This window comes from Rhinatrema bivittatum, chromosome 2, assembly GCF_901001135.1.
Source record: "Rhinatrema bivittatum chromosome 2, aRhiBiv1.1, whole genome shotgun sequence".
NCBI classification, from domain to species: domain Eukaryota; kingdom Metazoa; phylum Chordata; class Amphibia; order Gymnophiona; family Rhinatrematidae; genus Rhinatrema; species Rhinatrema bivittatum.
In genome coordinates this window covers 708,342,526-708,360,158 of record NC_042616.1, presented here as the reverse complement: position 1 = coordinate 708,360,158, position 17,633 = coordinate 708,342,526, and the positions used below count along the sequence as shown (strand labels likewise).

Below are 17,633 nucleotides of genomic sequence, written 5' to 3'. Positions count from 1 at the left end.
TTCTCGTTTTATTCACAAGCCTCCTGTGCAGGACCGTATCAAAAGCTTTGCTGAAATCCAATTCAGCAGCTTCCAGGGAACTAGGAACAATCCACTACATGGTTTCCAAGACTAAAGTTGCCAAAGGTTTTGTGACTAAGTAGGTCATTTTACCTTCTTTGCCTCAGCTTATTTATATGTAGCTGGATAGTAATAATGCAAAGGTTAAAAAAAAAATTTCACCACTGGGCTGAGAGCCAGAGAAGCCAGGGTTTAAATCTCGCTTCTCCTGCAGAAGTGAAGGGGTGACATGTAGATGTTGACGAGGAAAAAGCGGAATTGCTTAACTGTTTCTGTTCAGTGTTCACTGTGGAAGGGCCTGGAGAAAGACCACATCAAATAAACACAAATAGGACTAGACATGAGGTAAACCTCAATCAATTTTCAGAAAAATGTGTTCATGCGTAGCTAGATAAACTTAATGTACACTGATGGGGCCAGATGATGTATGTCAAAGGAAAGGGAGGTTGGCTGACCTTTTCAATGCTTCTTTAGAGTTGGGAGTAGTTCCAGAAGACTGGAGACAGTGGATGTGGTTCTTCACAAAAGTGGAAGTAAGAAGGAGGCTGGGAACTACAGGCCAGTTAGTCTGACCTCAGTGGAGAGCAAATTAATGGAATCACTGCTAAAATAGACGAAGATGCAGTTTCCCATGGATTACAAGATCTGAGGCAGCATGTCTTTACCAGAGTTTGGTCTTGTCAGATGAACCTGATCAATTTCTTTGACTGGGTGACCAGAGAGTTGGATCAGGGGAGAGCACTAGATATAGTGTACTTGGATTTGACATGTTTCCGCATTGGAGACAGATTTGAAACTGGTTGAGTGGAAGGTGACAAAGGGTGGTAAATGGAATTCACTCCAAGGTGAGGGATGTTACTAGTGCTGTGCCATGGGAATCTGTCTCAATATTTTTGTGAGCAACAGTGCTGAATAATTATCGGGAAAGATTTGACTTTTTGCCGCCGATACTAAAATCTGCAATAGGATAGATATCAGAAGGGATCTAGCAAAGCTCGAGGAATTGTCTAGAGACTTGTAGCTAAGATTTAATGCTAAAAAATGCAACTATGCATTTCGGCTTCAAAATCCCATAGAAGATGTACAGTATATGGGGTGAAATTCTTCTAAGCATGAACAACTGGATCTGGAGGTGATCATATCTTATGTCCTTAAGGTAGCCAAACTGGTGGATAAGCTGACAATAAAAGCCTGAAAGATGCTAGGGTGCATACGGAGAGGAATGGTCAGTATTAAAAAAGAAGGCGATATTACTCTTGTGTAAGTACTAATCCGACTAAGTAGATTGCTGGATAGCAGGGGGAGGGTGTTACTTATCCAGTTAACTTAAGCAGCTAAGTAGCGATATTCACTCTGATCCAGTTAAGTTAATCAGATAAATTTAGACCTGCCGTAGAGCAGGTTTAACTTAGCTGGCTAAGTAGCAACTTTTACATGGATATTCAGTGGCATAGTTATATCGCTGAATATTCCATGCATCTTAGAAGGATAAGTTATATCCAGCTAAGTTAAATAGCTGTTCAGCTTTAAATATTGAGACCCATATGTACTGCTACCTAAACAGTTTTACATTGTTTAATTCCCAGTTGTATGTTATGTCTCTCCCATTCCCAGAGATATGCACTGCAATTCACAACTATATGCCTTTCCTAGGAAAAGGCAGAATATCAAATGGAAATAAGTCATTAAGTTCATGCTATGTCCTGTTCTCCACATGATTCTAAAATGCTTGAAATACATTCGTCCTACAAGTCTCAAAGGTCTTGAAGAGCAGAAAGGAAAATAAGGGCAAACAGGCAAATTTTAAAAAGTAGCTTTCCCAGAAATGCACGTGAACAGTAACTGAAAGGAAAACTTACGCATTTTATCATCGGAGGAAGATCAGACATTTCAAGAGTGCTGAGTCTCCTTTCGAGGATTACCTTCTCTGGACTTTCGTTTCAAACTCTCCAGCCGTGTCAGAGGTTGAAAACATGCTGGTTTCTTGCTGCTGTCCACACTGTTTAATCTGCACTCTTTCCGTAGACTCTTCAGCAGCTCTATTAATTCACATTTCTCTAGCTCTGCCTGCTCAAGCTCTTCCCGGTGCTGTCTCTCTGCTGTTGTCAGAGAATGCACATCAGACATCATTCGTGACATCTGACTCTGAAAAACACAAGTCCCAAGAAAGGCTTGGTATACAATGTATTATTTTAGAAGTGTTTTTAAAGTTGTTCTTTGGATTGCACTATGACAAAAGGCCATGAGAACTGTCAATTTCATTTCATAAATGTACCGCCAATTCAAAGAAGTAACCATGTTTCCTGATCCACCATTAGTGCCCCTCAATTTTGTAATATTGTATTGCGTTACGACCTCCTGACTTGCAGAGTCTCAAAACATGTCTGCAAACAAAATATGCAAAATGGTACTGCAACATTCTTGGGTCAAGCATATTTGAGGGAAAGCACGTGTTTTATCAGCACATTTCTAACTGCTACAAGGTAAACTAGTATTTCCAAGTAAAAAGATACCTAGAGTCTCCCCTCAAAGCAAACCTTTCAAAAATAAATTGCCTGTGAAAAAAATGAAAATTCAAACCTATCTTACCTTTAATTCTTCAATTTCACTCTGTAGGAGACTCTCCTTTTGCACCATATGTCTCCTCTGTGAATCCAGTCTTGACTCCATCTCGTGTTTTGTCTCCTCTACTCTGCATATCATCTCTGACCTTAAAAGCATACTTATATCATTAGAATTTGTTAGATTTTACCTATTAAGATATCCAGTTGGCTACAAAGTGTTATGTATTGCAAAAAGTCTCTCTACAGTGGACATGACAAGGAAAGTGAAGTAATTTACCTGTAACATTGGTTCTCCGATGGATAGTAAGATGTCAGTTTTCACACATGGGTGACATCATCAGATGCAGCCTCACATGAAACTTTGACTTTGAAGCTTCTAGAAGATTTGAGCATGCCCTACTGGGCATGCGCAATCCCCTTCCAGGCAGGGCCCCTCAGTCCATGATAAAGCTAAGACTTGGAGAAACTAACTCCAAGAGGAGGCAGGAGGGTTTTGTGAGGACCAACATCCTGCTGTACATCAGAGAATAAATGTTACAAGTAACTTCACTTTCGCAGAGGACAAGCATGATGGCAATGCTCACGCATGGAACTACAGGCTGCCTCAAGCAAAAGAGAATCTAAACAGTACCAATGGCACCACTGTTTTGGGTGGTGCTATGCCAACCTCATTACCTTTTTTTTTTTTCTTTCTATATTCTGAATCAAAATAACAGGCCATAGGAGCGAATGGAATTTGGTTCTGCATCTCAAATAGATTCCATAGGACAGAATGTCAAAATTTAGCTTCAGGTTGGGAACCACCGGCAAACAAGAGTGAGATGTGAACATATGGCGAAAAATCCCACTTTGTAGCTTTGCTTCTGAGATAGGTATGGCTCCAGAACTGAGCCTTGACATGCACCACCAGATCCAGGTCCTCAATTGCATGAGAAATGGCACAATTCACTAACCAAGAGAGATAGAGCTCTTAGCTATGGCCATTCCAGGTTTACTGTCAAGATGAAAACTTGAGTGGACTGTCTGGGACTTCAGACCACTCTGAATAAAAGGCTATGGATCACTTGTATACAAGAGTAATGGCACATTTCCTTTACAGACTTACTCACATTAGGCAATGACTAAAAACGTGCATACAAACAACGTACTAGGAAAACAAAAACTTAGCACAAGATAGGAAAGGCACTAGAGTCTGGAGCAAATAGACCTCTCCTGTAGAGTCTGGAGCAAATAGACCTCTCCTGCTGAAGTGGCCACTAAAAAACTGATGACCTTTTAGATCAGATACTATGCTGACCAGAGCCCATATGGTGAAATGAAATTTTAATAATGAGGTGAACACCTTGCAGAGATCCCACAATACAGTGGAAGGCTCAGTCTGCTTCGACTGAAGCCTGCCCCATATAAAGCATACAAACAATGCTATGTAGATGGGCTTACCTCCTTCTACATGGTGGTGAAAGCACCAATTTCACCAAGGTGAAATTTAACTGCATTGGTTATCCACCAGATTCAGAGAAATACAGAAGGCAGTTAAACAGATTTCATGCGAAAATTGGGAAAAGGGTTCTAGAATATTATTTCCCAAACCTGACATGCATGCAAACTTTATCTCATGCATATTCATTATGGATATCCTGAAAATCTGACTGGCTTCGGATTCCTCAAGGACAGGTTTGGGAATCTCTGTTCTACAGCATTTCCCTCAAGCTGTACTGCAACACTTTCTTTCCACTCCATGAGCATCCTTCCTGAAATCCCTTCTGCATGCCAGAGGAATAGGAGAAACATTACCAAACAGATCCTGGAGCTTCAGGGCTACTCTTTTAGCATCCAGGCTAAGAGAGCCTGAACCCATTGCTAGAAAACTGTAGCAGCCCCAAATCTGTACAGACCAATGTTGGAGAATTTCCCAACTGGATGGGATTCCTGACAAATGTTTCCTCAGAGTCCTTCAATGGAATCTGTTTCAGCCAACAGGGTGTTATGAGGGACACAGTTGCCTAGATTCTTCCAAGTTTACATAGGACTTTGTAAACCTGAATAATCTGAAGAGAAACTTATCAAAGACCCAGACTCTAGTCTAGGGTGAAGCTATCTGGGTAAAGATGCTGAACTCCCCTATGCTGTAAGAGAAGTTCAAGTATCCTCTCTTAAAGGGAGATGGAAACAGGTACCACAAGTGTTTTGCACCTGTGGAATATCTGGATTTTACCCCTGGCCAGGAACCATTGAGGGTTCCAGACCCAAGACAGACTCATCAACTTGGCATAAGGCTTCAAGACCTACTGTAAAAAAAAAAAAATGGCTCCATTCTTCAACAGGACAGACTCATTTTACACGAGGTACAATTAATATGTTTGGATGAGGATTAATTTGTTGGCCAATTGAACATAAGAAAATGCCATACTGGGTCAGACCAAGGGTCCATCAAGTCCAGCATCCTGTTTCCAACAGAGGCCAATCCAGGCCATAAGAACCTGGCAAGTACTCAAAAACTAAGTCTATTCCATATTACCACTGCTAATGGCAGTGGCTATTCTCTAAGTGAAATTAATAGGAGGTAATTGACTTCTCCTCCAAGAACTCATCCAATCCTTTTTTAAACATAGCTGTACTAACTGCACTAACCACATCCTCTGGCAACAAATTCCAGAGTTTAATTGTGCATTGAGTAAAAGAAGAACTTTCTCCAATTAGTTTTAAATGTGCCCCATGCTAACTTCATGGAGTGCCCCCTAGTCTTTCTATTATCCGAAAGAGTAAATAACCGATTCACATCTACTCGTTCTAGACCTCTCATAATTTTAAACATCTCTATCATATCCCCCCCTCAGCCGTCTCTTCTCCAAGCTGAAAAGTCCTAACCTCTTTAGTCTTTTCTCATAGGGGAGCTGTTCCATTCCCCTTATTTTGGTAGCCCTTCTCTGTACCTTCTCCATCGCAATTATATCTTTTTTGAGATGCGGTGACCAGAATTGTACACAGTATTCAAGGTGTGGTCTCACCATGGAGCGATACAGAGGCATTGTGACATTTTCCGTTTTATTCACCATTACCTTTCTAATAATTCCCAATATTGTTTGCTTTTTTGACTGCCGCAGCACACTGAACAGATGATTTCAATGTGTTATCCACTATGACGCCTAGATCTCTTTCTTGGGTTGTAGCACCTAATATGGAACCCAACATTGTGTAATTATAGCATGGGTTATTTTTCCCTATATGCATCACCTTGCACTTATCCACATTAAATTTCATCTGCCATTTGGATGCCCAATTTTCCAGTCTCACAAGGTCTTCCTGCAATTTATCACAATCTGCTTGTGATTTAACTACTCTGAACAATTTTGTGTCATCTGCAAATTTGATTATCTCACTCGTCGTATTTCTTTCCAGATCATTTATAAATATATTGAAAAGTAAGCGTCCCAATACAGATCCCTGAAGCACTCCACTGTCCACTCCCTTCCACTGAGAAAATTGTCCATTTAATCCTACTCTCTGTTTCCTGTCTTTTAGCCAGTTTGCAATCCATGAAAGGACATCGCCACCTATCCCATGACTTTTTACTTTTCCTAGAAGCCTCTCATGAGGAACTTTGTCAAACGCCTTCTGAAAATCCAAGTATACTACATCTACCGGTTCACCTTTATCCACATGTTTATTAACTCCTTCAAAAAAGTGAAGCAGATTTGTGAGGCAAGACTTGCCCTGGGTAAAGCCATGCTGACTTTGTTCCATTAAACCATGTCTTTCTATATGTTCTATGATTTAATGTTTAGCACACTTTCCACTATTTTTCCTGGTACTGAAGTCAGGCTAACCGGTCTGTAGTTTCCCGGATCGCCCCTGAAGCCCTTTTTAAATATTGGGGTTACATTTGCTATCCTCCATTCTTCAGGTACAATGGATGATTTTAATGATAGATTACAAATTTTTACTAATAGATCTGAAATTTCATTTTTTAGTTCCTTCAGAACTCTGGGGTATATACCATCCGGTCCAGGTGATTTACTACTCTTCAGTTTGTCAATCAGGCCTACCACATCTTCTAGGTTCACCGTGATTTGATTCAGTCCCTCTGAATCATTACCCATGAAAACCTTCTCCATTATGGGTACCTCCCCAACATCCTCTTCAGTAAACACCGAAGCAAAGAAATCATTTAATCTTTCCACGATGGCCTTATCTTCTCTAAGTACCTCTTTAACCCCTCGATCATCTAACGGTCCAACTGACTCCCTCACAGGCTTTCTGCTTCGGATATATTTTAAAAAGTTTTTACTGTGAGTTTTTGCCTCTACAGCCAACTTCTTTTCAAATTCTTTCTTAGCCTGTCTTATCAATGTCTTACATTTAACTTGCCAACGTTTATGCTTTATCCTATTTTCTTCTGTTGGATCCTTCTTCCAATTTTTGAATGAAGATCTTTTGGCTAAAATAGCCAAAAGATCTTCATTCTTGGCCCTCAATTTCAATGCCTCCATCGAATCACATCAGGTGGACAAATCTCCTGGAGCTCTTGCCTGGAGTGACTAGTTATTAATGGCTCAAGCCTCTCAGGGGAAGCCATCAGAGACATTGTGGTCTGTGCCTAAACAAGACCCTAAATGATCCGAGGATAAGAGGGCTAGTCCAAATACTCAAGGGACACTGAAGTACAGGCCCAATGGAGTATCAGACTAAAGGCAAATAATATGACTCGAAAGCTGGAAAAAACCCCAACCAGGCTGCGCTGGAGGCACTGAAGCTGGCGCATCATGTGGTCAACAGAAATAAAAGGGTAAAATCAAGAAAAAAAATTAGAGATGGACAAAACCTACCTAGAGGACTAGAGGGAGAAAACTAATTTGCTTTCCTGGGCGGGGTCAAGAGTTATGCACATAACTCCGAATTTTAGAAAAGCTGACCATGGTGCGCATCTGTGTTGTCCAGATCTGGAGATCTCAAGTTTTAGGTATTTTCAAGACTGCTGAACTACCATATAAACTCGGGGGGGGGGGGGGGGCGGAGAAAGAGAGAGCACACTGCAGGAGAGTCAATATGACCTTTTTTAAACACAGTTACATTAACTGCCATAACCACATCCTCTGGCAATGAATTCCAGAGCTTAATTATGCATTGAGTGAAAGAATTGTCTCCGCGTTGTTTTAAATGAGCTACTTACTAACATCATGGAGTACCCTCTAGTCCTTCTATTGTCTGAGAGTAAATAACCAATTTACAATTACCTGTTCAAGTCCTTCATTCCCTCCCCCATGGCCAGGGTGCAAGGGTCTGTAGCACACCAATGTAACACTGCAAACCCCCCCCCCCCCCCCCCAAAACCCACCCAGAGTTGAAAATGCCCCTCTTACAATGATAGTTATATATACTGTTATATTGTCTCTCCTACAGTGCTCACACTCTCTCCCCCCCTCCTCAAGGACATAAACTGGTTTTTCCCTTTGTGAGTATACACGCATAAAAGCTGCTAAAGCCCTGGTAATATGTGTGGGAAATTTACTCAAGCCACCTCTTAAGATTACGCGCATACACATGCGTGGTGGGGTATTTTAAATAATATTTGCATGTTCATGGGCGCATGTTCGTTCTTTTTAAAATTAGCCAGTTAACTGGCTAACTTTAGGACAGATTTAGCTGGCTAATTTTAAATATGTGTGTTAACTGGATTAACTTAGCTAACTCAACTCCTCCCAGTTACATCCCTAAATTCTAGCCAGCTAATTGCCCAAATATTTATTTAGCTAGAAAACGTCTGAGTTATCTGTCTAAATGATTCTGAATATGGACCTCAGAAGATCTAAAGAAATAGTAACTCACCCAAATCCTTGCAGCCCTTGGAAAGGTGTTTAACATAAATGCACAGATGCTTCACTGGGCCTGCATGTAGATTACCTTTAACATTTGAGAAGTTAATGACAGAGTCCTTCCTTTCTCCTAGCCCCCTTAATAATTCTAAAATCCATTTTATGGATCCTGATGCCTCTCCTCTTTTTATTTTCCCATTTGCTCTTCCTTTTCATTGTTTAATCTTTCAAACCTTTTCTACTCACTCTGCACACTACCAGCTCAGTCTTTAGAGTTTGCTTGGTCCCTTTCTGTTGTCTCAGGGGTCTTATTCTTCTCCCCCTTCACCAATCCTAGGGCCTCTAATCACTCCTTTTCATGCGTCCTCTATTCCTAACCTGTACCAGGCAGACATGATCTGGACAGTAAAAATCTCCCCAATACTATCAGTCTTCTGCTTCTTTCTCAGCTTGCTCTCTTGAGTGCAAGACTGCCATTTCTTACTTTCTTTCATGAACTTTCCAGTGCTGTGTCTCCTCTGATCCCTTCTTTGCTTATTGCTCCTTCCCCCTCCCTCCTTCATATATGCTCAATGCCACATGCTTTGGCAGACTGAAGCACAGTGGATAATATCCCGTGACCCATGCAATCTCTATTTTCAATGAACTAATACATTAATACTTATTTTTATAGTACTGGAATGAACTACTACTTGGCTTTCCATTGCAACATATTATTCTCTCCTCATTGTTCAGTCTCTGACTCACCCTTACCATCTTTTCAACATCTTTAATTCAGTCTTACATGACCTTCTCCTCCATTTTCGTGTCGGCTGCTTTCCTCCCTTCAAATAATGTTATCATGTTGCTCTGTTCCACCATCCCTATGGTGACGCATGATGGAGGCAGCATGTGGGGATGCTTTTCAGCGGCAGGAACTGGGAGACTAGTCAGGATTGAAGGGAAGATTAACAGAGCAAAGTACAGAGTGATCCTTGATGAAAACCTGCTCCAGAGCACTCTGGACCTCAGACCTCACCTTCCAACAGGACAACGATCCTAAGCACGCAGCCAAGACAATGCAGAAGTGGCTTCAGGATAAGTCTGTGAATGTCCTGGAGTGGCCCAACCAGAGATGGACTTGAACCCGATCAAACATCTCTGGAGAGACTTTATTTTTACCATATCTTGTTTATTGTTTACTTATTTATTACACCTATTAACGATGTTCAATGATTAATTTATCCCTATACAATATAATATAACAATATAATAATATAAGTTCTATAGTTCTGACACCTTGTTTAATGTAACGCCTCAACCGCGACTGTTTTTGTTATATTGGAAACCGATTTGATTTGATATTGTATCAAGAATGTCGGTATATAAAAATTCTAAATAAATAAATAAATAAATAAATAAATAGAGCTCGAGAGGATCTGCACAGAAGAATGGGAGAAAATCCCCAAATATGTGTCCAAGACTGTAGAGTGATACCCAAGTCAATGTGAGGCTGTAATCGCTGCAAATGGTGCCTCGACAAAGTACTGAGTAAAGGATCTGAATACTTATGTAAATGTGATATTTCAGCTTGTTTCTCAAAACTAATTTGCACAAATTTCTACAAGCCCGATTTCGCTTTGCCATTATTGATATTGTGTGTAGTTTGACGAGGGAAAAAAATGCATATTATCCATTTTAGAATAAGGATGTAATGTATCAAAATATGGAAAAAATGAAGGGGTCTGAATACTTTCTGAATGCATGGCATACACCAAAAACCTTCTTTGTAGATCTTTTCACCTAAAGAAAGGATGTACCTCAGTCACATAAAAAATACTGCTCTTTCTACATATAAAATAGTGAATAATCAGCTGCAAAAATGATCAGGTTTTCAGCTAACCAAAAAGTTAGTTTCGACCTACACAGCCATAACTTTTTCGGTTGTCACACCCTGTAATGTCCCAGGATTGAGATGCTTTTAATGGGTTTCTGTATTTTGTTGCCGTTTGGGTCCAGCAGTTTTATCCTGCTCTTTTTGGTCTTCCAGCTCAGCTGGAACTGGGCCACAGAACAGCACCATGAGCTTTCATTCCCAACTCCCACTCCCACCCCCACCTCTAGTCCAGTCACTGCAGCGACAGTCCGCAGCCAGAGGCCATGTACCAGGTTTTCCGGATATCCACAATGAATATTCATGAAAATGGAGGCAGTGCATGAGAATCTCTCTCATTGTGGATATCAGGAAAACCAGACTAGAAGAGTTTGGCTTGTGATCAAATTATTTAGACTTGTGGTTCTCAGTTTTTCTTTCAGATTTGCTCAAAATATTTACAATCACAAATTGTTTCTCTCATATCTGTTTGGGCAATAAAAAACAATTCTCTTGACCATGTCAATATTTGCTTCACACTGATTCATCTTTTCAGCTGAACTATCCCAAAGATATTAAAAATAAGGCAATGCTATTTAATATTCTGAATGCAGAGGCAATTTTAAAGTATTATTATATATAATAAAAATGTTGGCATCAAGCTAAAAATAAACAAGCCTATGCTTGGTTGGGTACTTGCCAGGTTCTTGTGGCCTGGTTTGGCCTCTGTTGGAAAGAGGATGCTGGGCTTGATAGACCCTTGGTCTGACCCAGCATGGCAATTTCTTATGTTCTTAATTCCCACTGCAGTATCCCACAATAGAGGATAAATAATTTCCATCAAATATCAAGAATTTACTTTTTAAAATGAAATTAAACAAACATACAAGAAAGTATTTTCTGTCAGGTTGCCATATTGGTAACTGAATGAACTGCCATGGAATGGCATGCGTCCCCATTCAAACAATATGATGTAAAATATCAGTGAAACCCCACCTCTCCTGGATCAGGATGGGGGAGAGCATTCTGCAATAGAAAGAGGCAGAGCAATATGAGCTGTCAGCCTAGGAAAGCCATAACAAGGCTGAAAAGGCGATCAGATCCCAGCAGTTGAGGTATAAGTCAGAGTTTCAAGTTGAAGATTTACATACTCCCTTACTGCTGAATTACAATTGCATATCACTTCACAAACAAATAGCAGCAAAGCCCTAAACTGCAGAGCTCTGACCTAAAGAGGAATTTGAATTGGGTTTATATCACATAACAATTATACCGAGCAGATGGATCCTCACCCTGAGCAACAAGGGGTGGTCAAAAAACTCGGGCATTTGGTGTTCAGAGCAGAACTTACACTCTTAGGGGTAGATTTTTTAAAAGAATGCGCTCGCGTCCATGTGTGCGAGCTACCTGGCTCGCAAGGCCAGGCCACACACGTAACCCGTGTTTTACGTGCGCGGGCCAATAAAAATTCCGGCCTTTCATCTCTCCACATCCTGCCTGGATCTGGGCTTTCTGGATGAGAGAGGAGAGGTTTCTCCTAACGGAGTAAAAGCTGGTTAGCAGGGCATAGACTTAGTTGAGCCACAGGCAAGCCATGAACCTACCGTAGCTGAGCTGTATAAATCCTAGCAACGGAAATCCTTTCCACCTAGGAAAAAAGCCTCGAGACTTTGGCCAGGCCGCGATGGAGCTTTGTGCCAAGAAGTAAACCCAAACGCTGACTGGCAGGAGGTGTTTGGTCTCTCAAGAGGGTGCAGTCCCAGCAGTAGAGCAAAGAAGGGGGAGCTTTGGTCCCCCAGCAGAGGCAAGAGCCCAACAGCAGAGGGGAGCTGGAGCAGAGGAGAAGTCAACGGATCCTCTACCTTGTGACTGGCAGTACCCACTGGCCCAGTTGCCTTCCTACACATTGGTGAGACTTGGGGTACAGTGGGAAGGGAAAAAGTGGGAGTGTAACAGTAACTGACCAAAGGGAACCCAAGAAGTTTTCTCTTTTCTATATGGTGATACCTTATGGGGACTAATACCCCAAGTTGCTAAATGTTCTGTTTGATATCTTGTAGGCATGTATAGTTGTGTGGTCTAATAAAATGTGTACATATTTGTAATTACTGCCAGCCCTTTTTATAGTCCCATCTGGTTTCTTTTCCTGGGTTGAAGGGAGGGAAATGCCATCCATTAACATGTGCTTCTCCAGGGGTAGGCCCTAGGCAGTAATTACCCAAGGACTGACTGAGTCCATCCGTGGCAGATTCCTGCCAGCTCAGTCCCGGACTCAAGAAGGCCCCTGCAAGGTAATTGGGCATGGGAACATTACATTACTGTACACTGAATGTACTTTTAAAGTCCTTCATCAATATGTAGACTTCCCATTTTGCTGTGCGTAGAAGCAGAGTCAGCAATCTGTTGGAAGCAGGATGCTGGGCTTGATGGACCCTTGGTCTGACCCAGTATGGCAATTTCTTATGTTCTAATCTCTGTCCAATTTGCTTTTTGTTTTGAATACCAGGTGTAATTTTTCTAGGTCAGTGGTACTATAAAGATGAGTTCTTAGGGAGTGTACCAGCTAGTTATGTGTTTTCTTTTGGAAAGGATAATAGCCTGGGATGGAGTAAGTGTCTTCTCAGGTTTAAAATGAGGGTGTCACCAATGAGTTGGAAGACCTGCCCGTGAGACTCCAATGTGAATGCCTCTTCTACCCTTGCATTAAAAACCGTGAGACTGTGACTTGGAAAGAACAAATGAGAGAAACATTTTACCTGAGCAGCTCTATTTCTGTCTTCAGCTCTGCTATACAATTGTGCTGTAAGTCTTCCGCACTGAGAATGGCATAACCACAACCATTAGGGCACTCCTGGCTCCGGTGCTCACACACTGCCAAGTGAGTTTCCAAATTACTTCTCTCAACCTGAACTGGGCACCCTGAATGGAGAGGATACAACGAAGTGGGGAAAAGCCTCACATGCAGATTTATACAGTAAGCAACAAGATCCTCTATAGGCTGAAATACTTTTCATTGGACCAACTTAATGAGTAGCCAGAGATGATGCTATGCACAAGCTTTGGAGAGCTCAGAGATTCCCTTCAACTCTGAATTAGGGTTCCGGTATGTTCTAGTTCATATACGTCACCAGCTTTGGATGACTCTTCTGCTACATTTTTTCTTTGTCAGGCTACTTTTATGAGAAATCCTGCTAGCCCGGGTGGGAAAGATTGCCAGTGATCAGCAGATTTCAATTCCTGACTGGGCTGAAGAACTGGAAAACTGCTACAGCATTTACTGAACACAAAGTGTAACGGTGTATTTAGGTCTTACCTGCCTATATCAAGAGAAGTTTAAAATGGGTATACTTATAAAAAAAAAAAAGACACAAGGGGCAGTCTGCAATGGCTTATGTAAGGATATGGATATTCTGCTCAGGGTGGCTCCAAGGTCTGGACAGTGCAGGTTATGACTGGATTTACTACATTTGTACCTATGAATTTAGCAGTTTCCTTTCAGACAGATTGGGGGAAAGAAATGCAAAGGAACAAAACTACCACACCACTTGAACTAGAATTCAGTATGTTTGCTGTATCAGTTTTCCAACAAGTCTTCCAAATCGGGGAGTAGAGTCCAGGACTGGGTGGTGATATAAATTTATTCTGCATCAGATTGTGTTGAATTAGGATAATCCACCAGTGAGCAAAGACTCAGTCTGAAATCCGAGCTCTAATGCAGATTTACCCAAGGCTAGTTCAAGTTATGGAAGTGCAGAACTGTGATCACGTAGTACTGATCCCATAAACCCACATCCTTTTAACATGTAATCGTTATATGAGTTTGTTAAACTGTTACACCTGAACTTCAGGTTTTAAAACGGAAGTGACAGAATATTCTACAGTAAAAAAGCACCACAGATTCATTTTCTAACAGGAATACAGTGCTTGAACATAGGCGTTACTCTACCAGTTACAGTTTTCGGGAGTTTAGTGACTTACTCTTTAGCCTTGTATCTGACAAAATGCTTAAGATGCCTAATGGAAGGGCAACAGGACACAATCTGTCTTACCTGATTGCTGCATGACGGGCTGTGCTAGGCTGCTACACAAAAGCTGACCCAGTACATACCTGCATTTGAGCAGGAAACCAGAGTGTAACCACACTCTCTCTCATGTCTGTCAATCGATTCTAGGGAGCAAACCATCTCACAGCCACCTTCTCTGTTCTTGCACTGAATCTGAAGGCGATTTAGATCATTTCGCATATATCTGTACATACAAAAGAGTTTATTTCTTTTTAATTTTGTAATTATTGTAAAACCAGCAAAATTCAAAATTGAACCTTCACAAAAAAACCCAATCCCATGAATGACAAGTGATCCTCACAAATTATGTGAAAATATCTATTTGTTATACATTTGAAATATGTTTTGTAGTATTATGGGACATGCGATTCATGAAAAACACAGCAGCTATAAAACAAAGAGGATGAGGGATTTGGACCACCAGATGTCCATCCCACGGACTTCCGGACCGAGCTATCAGAAGAGTCACCAACTCCCTGCTAGTCTGCCTCAAACCAGGACCTCACAACCCCCTGGGAGGATCCAGTAATTTTGTCTTTTAATCTTTAATTTTTTTTTACCATTTGCTGGAGACAGAAATACTGAGAGACTGCAGGTGGCACGCTGGGTTATGTACAGTGTCAGTAAAATTTTCTCTGTCTCCATCTGCTAGCAGGGAGGCAAAACCCAAGAGTCTGGACTGATCTGGGTACGTACAGGGAAACTGCAATACCTGTGCTATATAATGTCCTGTCAGTCAGTTCCACAGACAATGGCAGTCTCTGTAGCATATGTGTGGTGCTTGCTGCTTATGAGGCATATAAAAACAAGTGATCAACAGGTATTTCTCATGATCTCTTACAGGTTTTTGATTTTTTATGTCAGCAGTGCACTTGAGTGACATCATTCTGAGAATATAATAGGGTCATATTATGCAACCAAAAAGGGGAATCATCACAGTGTTTAAATGAGATAAGTATTAGAGGTAAAATATATTAGGGAGAACATACTACACAACAGAGAAGAATGTTAATTCAGAAGTTTTAAGCTGATTGCCCAGGGTCAGAAAGGAATTTTTTCATGGTTGCAGAACTGGCTATAGACACATTATGCATGTGTACCTTTCCTCTAGATTACCATGCACACAAACTTGTTAGGAAATGGGTTTACTGGACTTGCTGATCCTTTGGCATTCTTTCCATCTAACCATATATGCATCTATGACACACAGCTCAGCTATACAAAGACAAGCACAGGCAGCTTATAAGAGATTGGAGCGCAGAACACTGGAGAGGTAGCTCAGTGATTAGAGCGGCAGGCTGGGAACCAGGGAAGGCAGGGTTCAAATCCCACTGCTGCTCCTTGTGATTTGTCACCTTGCTCTCCATTGCCTGAAGTTCTAACTTAGGGCCGGATTTACTAAGGCTTTTCTCTCAATCTGTGTCTATGGGGAAAATGCTTAGTAAATGAAGCCCTTAAGATTGTAAGCCCTGTGGGGGCCGAGAAAAATACCCGCTGTACCTGAATTGTGACTCGCCTTGAGCATGACTTTGGAAAGACAAGAAATTAGATCAAACTGCGCTTCATAAAATCTGCATAGGGGACACAAGTACCCGAATACTTTCTCAGTTCCTAATGGTCGAGTCTCCTAGGAGCCAGAGCCATCAGAATGAAAGGCAGGGAGAGCAATTCCTCTCGCATGCTGCTGTACTGCGAGCCATTTCCTAGTTGTGGCAAAAGCAGGGGGTTTGCATGGTATATGGTTTATCGTTCTGCCTGTGACACTTTTCCCCAGATAAGTTCATTTCTTCTGTGCTGGCCTGCAGATATTGGACGTCATCACTGTAGTTCAGTCAAAGGCTTTAGATGCTGTCTTGACTCAGACTGAGGCCTGAACAGCATACACACATCCCAGCAGCACCGAGGAAGCGCAAGTCTGAAACATCCGGCAGTGCCACTGGCCAGAAAACTATTGCTAATCAGAAAGCCATTGGTCAGAGAGAGTCTGCCATGATCTAGCAGGCTGGAATCAGAGGTCACCCCCACAGAAGCAACAAAGGGCTGCAGGGCAGGACTGGAGATGGCCTTCTGCCTGTACCAGCCGGTTCTGATGGCTGACAGGACGTAACTGGAAGTATGGCTGGTGCTGGAACTCATCACAGACTGGAGCTGGGACTGAAGCCGTGGACTGGAATCAAGGGCAGGCTGGGGCCAAAGGACAAGGGCAAGGTCTGGGAAACAGCCAAGGGACTGGACTGGACTGGGCAGGGCTGGGCAGATCAAGACTAGATGAGGACAGGCAACAACAAAAAAGAAAGCCCAAAAAGGGCACAAAGCTGGCTTTGCGAACCTAGAAGGCTCTAAGACCGCCAGGGAATGACAGGGAGGCCCATGGCCAGGTCAAGGAGCCGAGGTGACTCTGGAATTTGTTGCCAGAGGATGTGGTTAGTGCAGTTAGTGTAGCTGGGTTTAAAAAAGGATTGGAGAAGTTCTTGGAGAGGTTAATTTCCTGCTATTAATCAAGTTCACTTAGAAAATAGCCACTGCTATTACTACCGGTAGCAGCAGTAACATGGGAAAAATAGTGGAAAGTGTTCTAAACATGAAAATCACAGAACATATATAAAGACCTGGTTTAATGGAACAAAGTCAGCATGGCTTTACCCAAGGCAAGTCTTGCCTCACAAATCTGCTTCACTTTTTTGAAGGAGTTAATAAACATGTGGATAAAGGTGAACCGGTAGATGTAGTGTACTTGGATTTTCAGAAGGCGTTCGACAAAGTTCCTCAAGAGAGGCTTCTAGGAAAAGTAAAAAGTCATGGGATAGGTGGCGATGTCCTTTCGTGGATTGCAAACTGGCTAAAAGACAGGAAACAGAGAGTAGGATTAAATGGACAATTTTCTCAGTGGAAGGGAGTGGACAGTGGAGTGCCTCAGGGATCTGTATTGGGACCCTTACTGTTCAATATATTTATAAATGATCTGGAAAGAAATACGACGAGTGAGATAATCAAATTTGCAGATGACACAAAATTGTTCAGAGTAGTTAAATCACAAGCAGATTGTGATAAATTGCAGGAAGACCTTGTGAGACTGGAAAATTGGGCATCCAAATGGCAGATGAAATTTAATGTGGATAAGTGCAAGGTGATGCATATAGGGAAAAATAACCCATGCTATAATTACACAATGTTGGGTTCCATATTAGGTGCTACAACCCAAGAAAGAGATCTAGGTGTCATAGTGGATAAACACTGAAATCGTCGGTGCAGTGTGCTACGACAGTCAAAAAAGCAAACA

At 41.7% G+C, this 17,633-nt stretch overlaps 1 protein-coding gene across 8 annotated transcripts in view; it reads right to left on the bottom strand.

Moving 5' to 3' along the window:
* The window catches only part of LOC115085546 (RING finger protein 151-like), a 70,819-nt gene that overhangs the window by 3,712 nt on the left and 49,474 nt on the right, over window positions 1-17,633 (bottom strand). For 7 of the 8 annotated variants that reach the window (XM_029591704.1, XM_029591698.1, XM_029591701.1 and 4 more), the window contains exons 3-6: window positions 14,398-14,537; window positions 13,046-13,208; window positions 2,650-2,770; window positions 1,983-2,205 (exon numbers count right to left, since the gene is read on the bottom strand). In XM_029591704.1, coding sequence (XP_029447564.1) covers window positions 1,983-2,205; window positions 2,650-2,770; window positions 13,046-13,208; window positions 14,398-14,537 — 647 coding nt within the window. Of the gene's footprint in view, window positions 1-1,919; window positions 2,206-2,649; window positions 2,771-13,045; window positions 13,209-14,397; window positions 14,538-17,633 lie in introns of all 8 variants that reach the window. The other variant, XM_029591706.1, reaches the window with a different exon arrangement.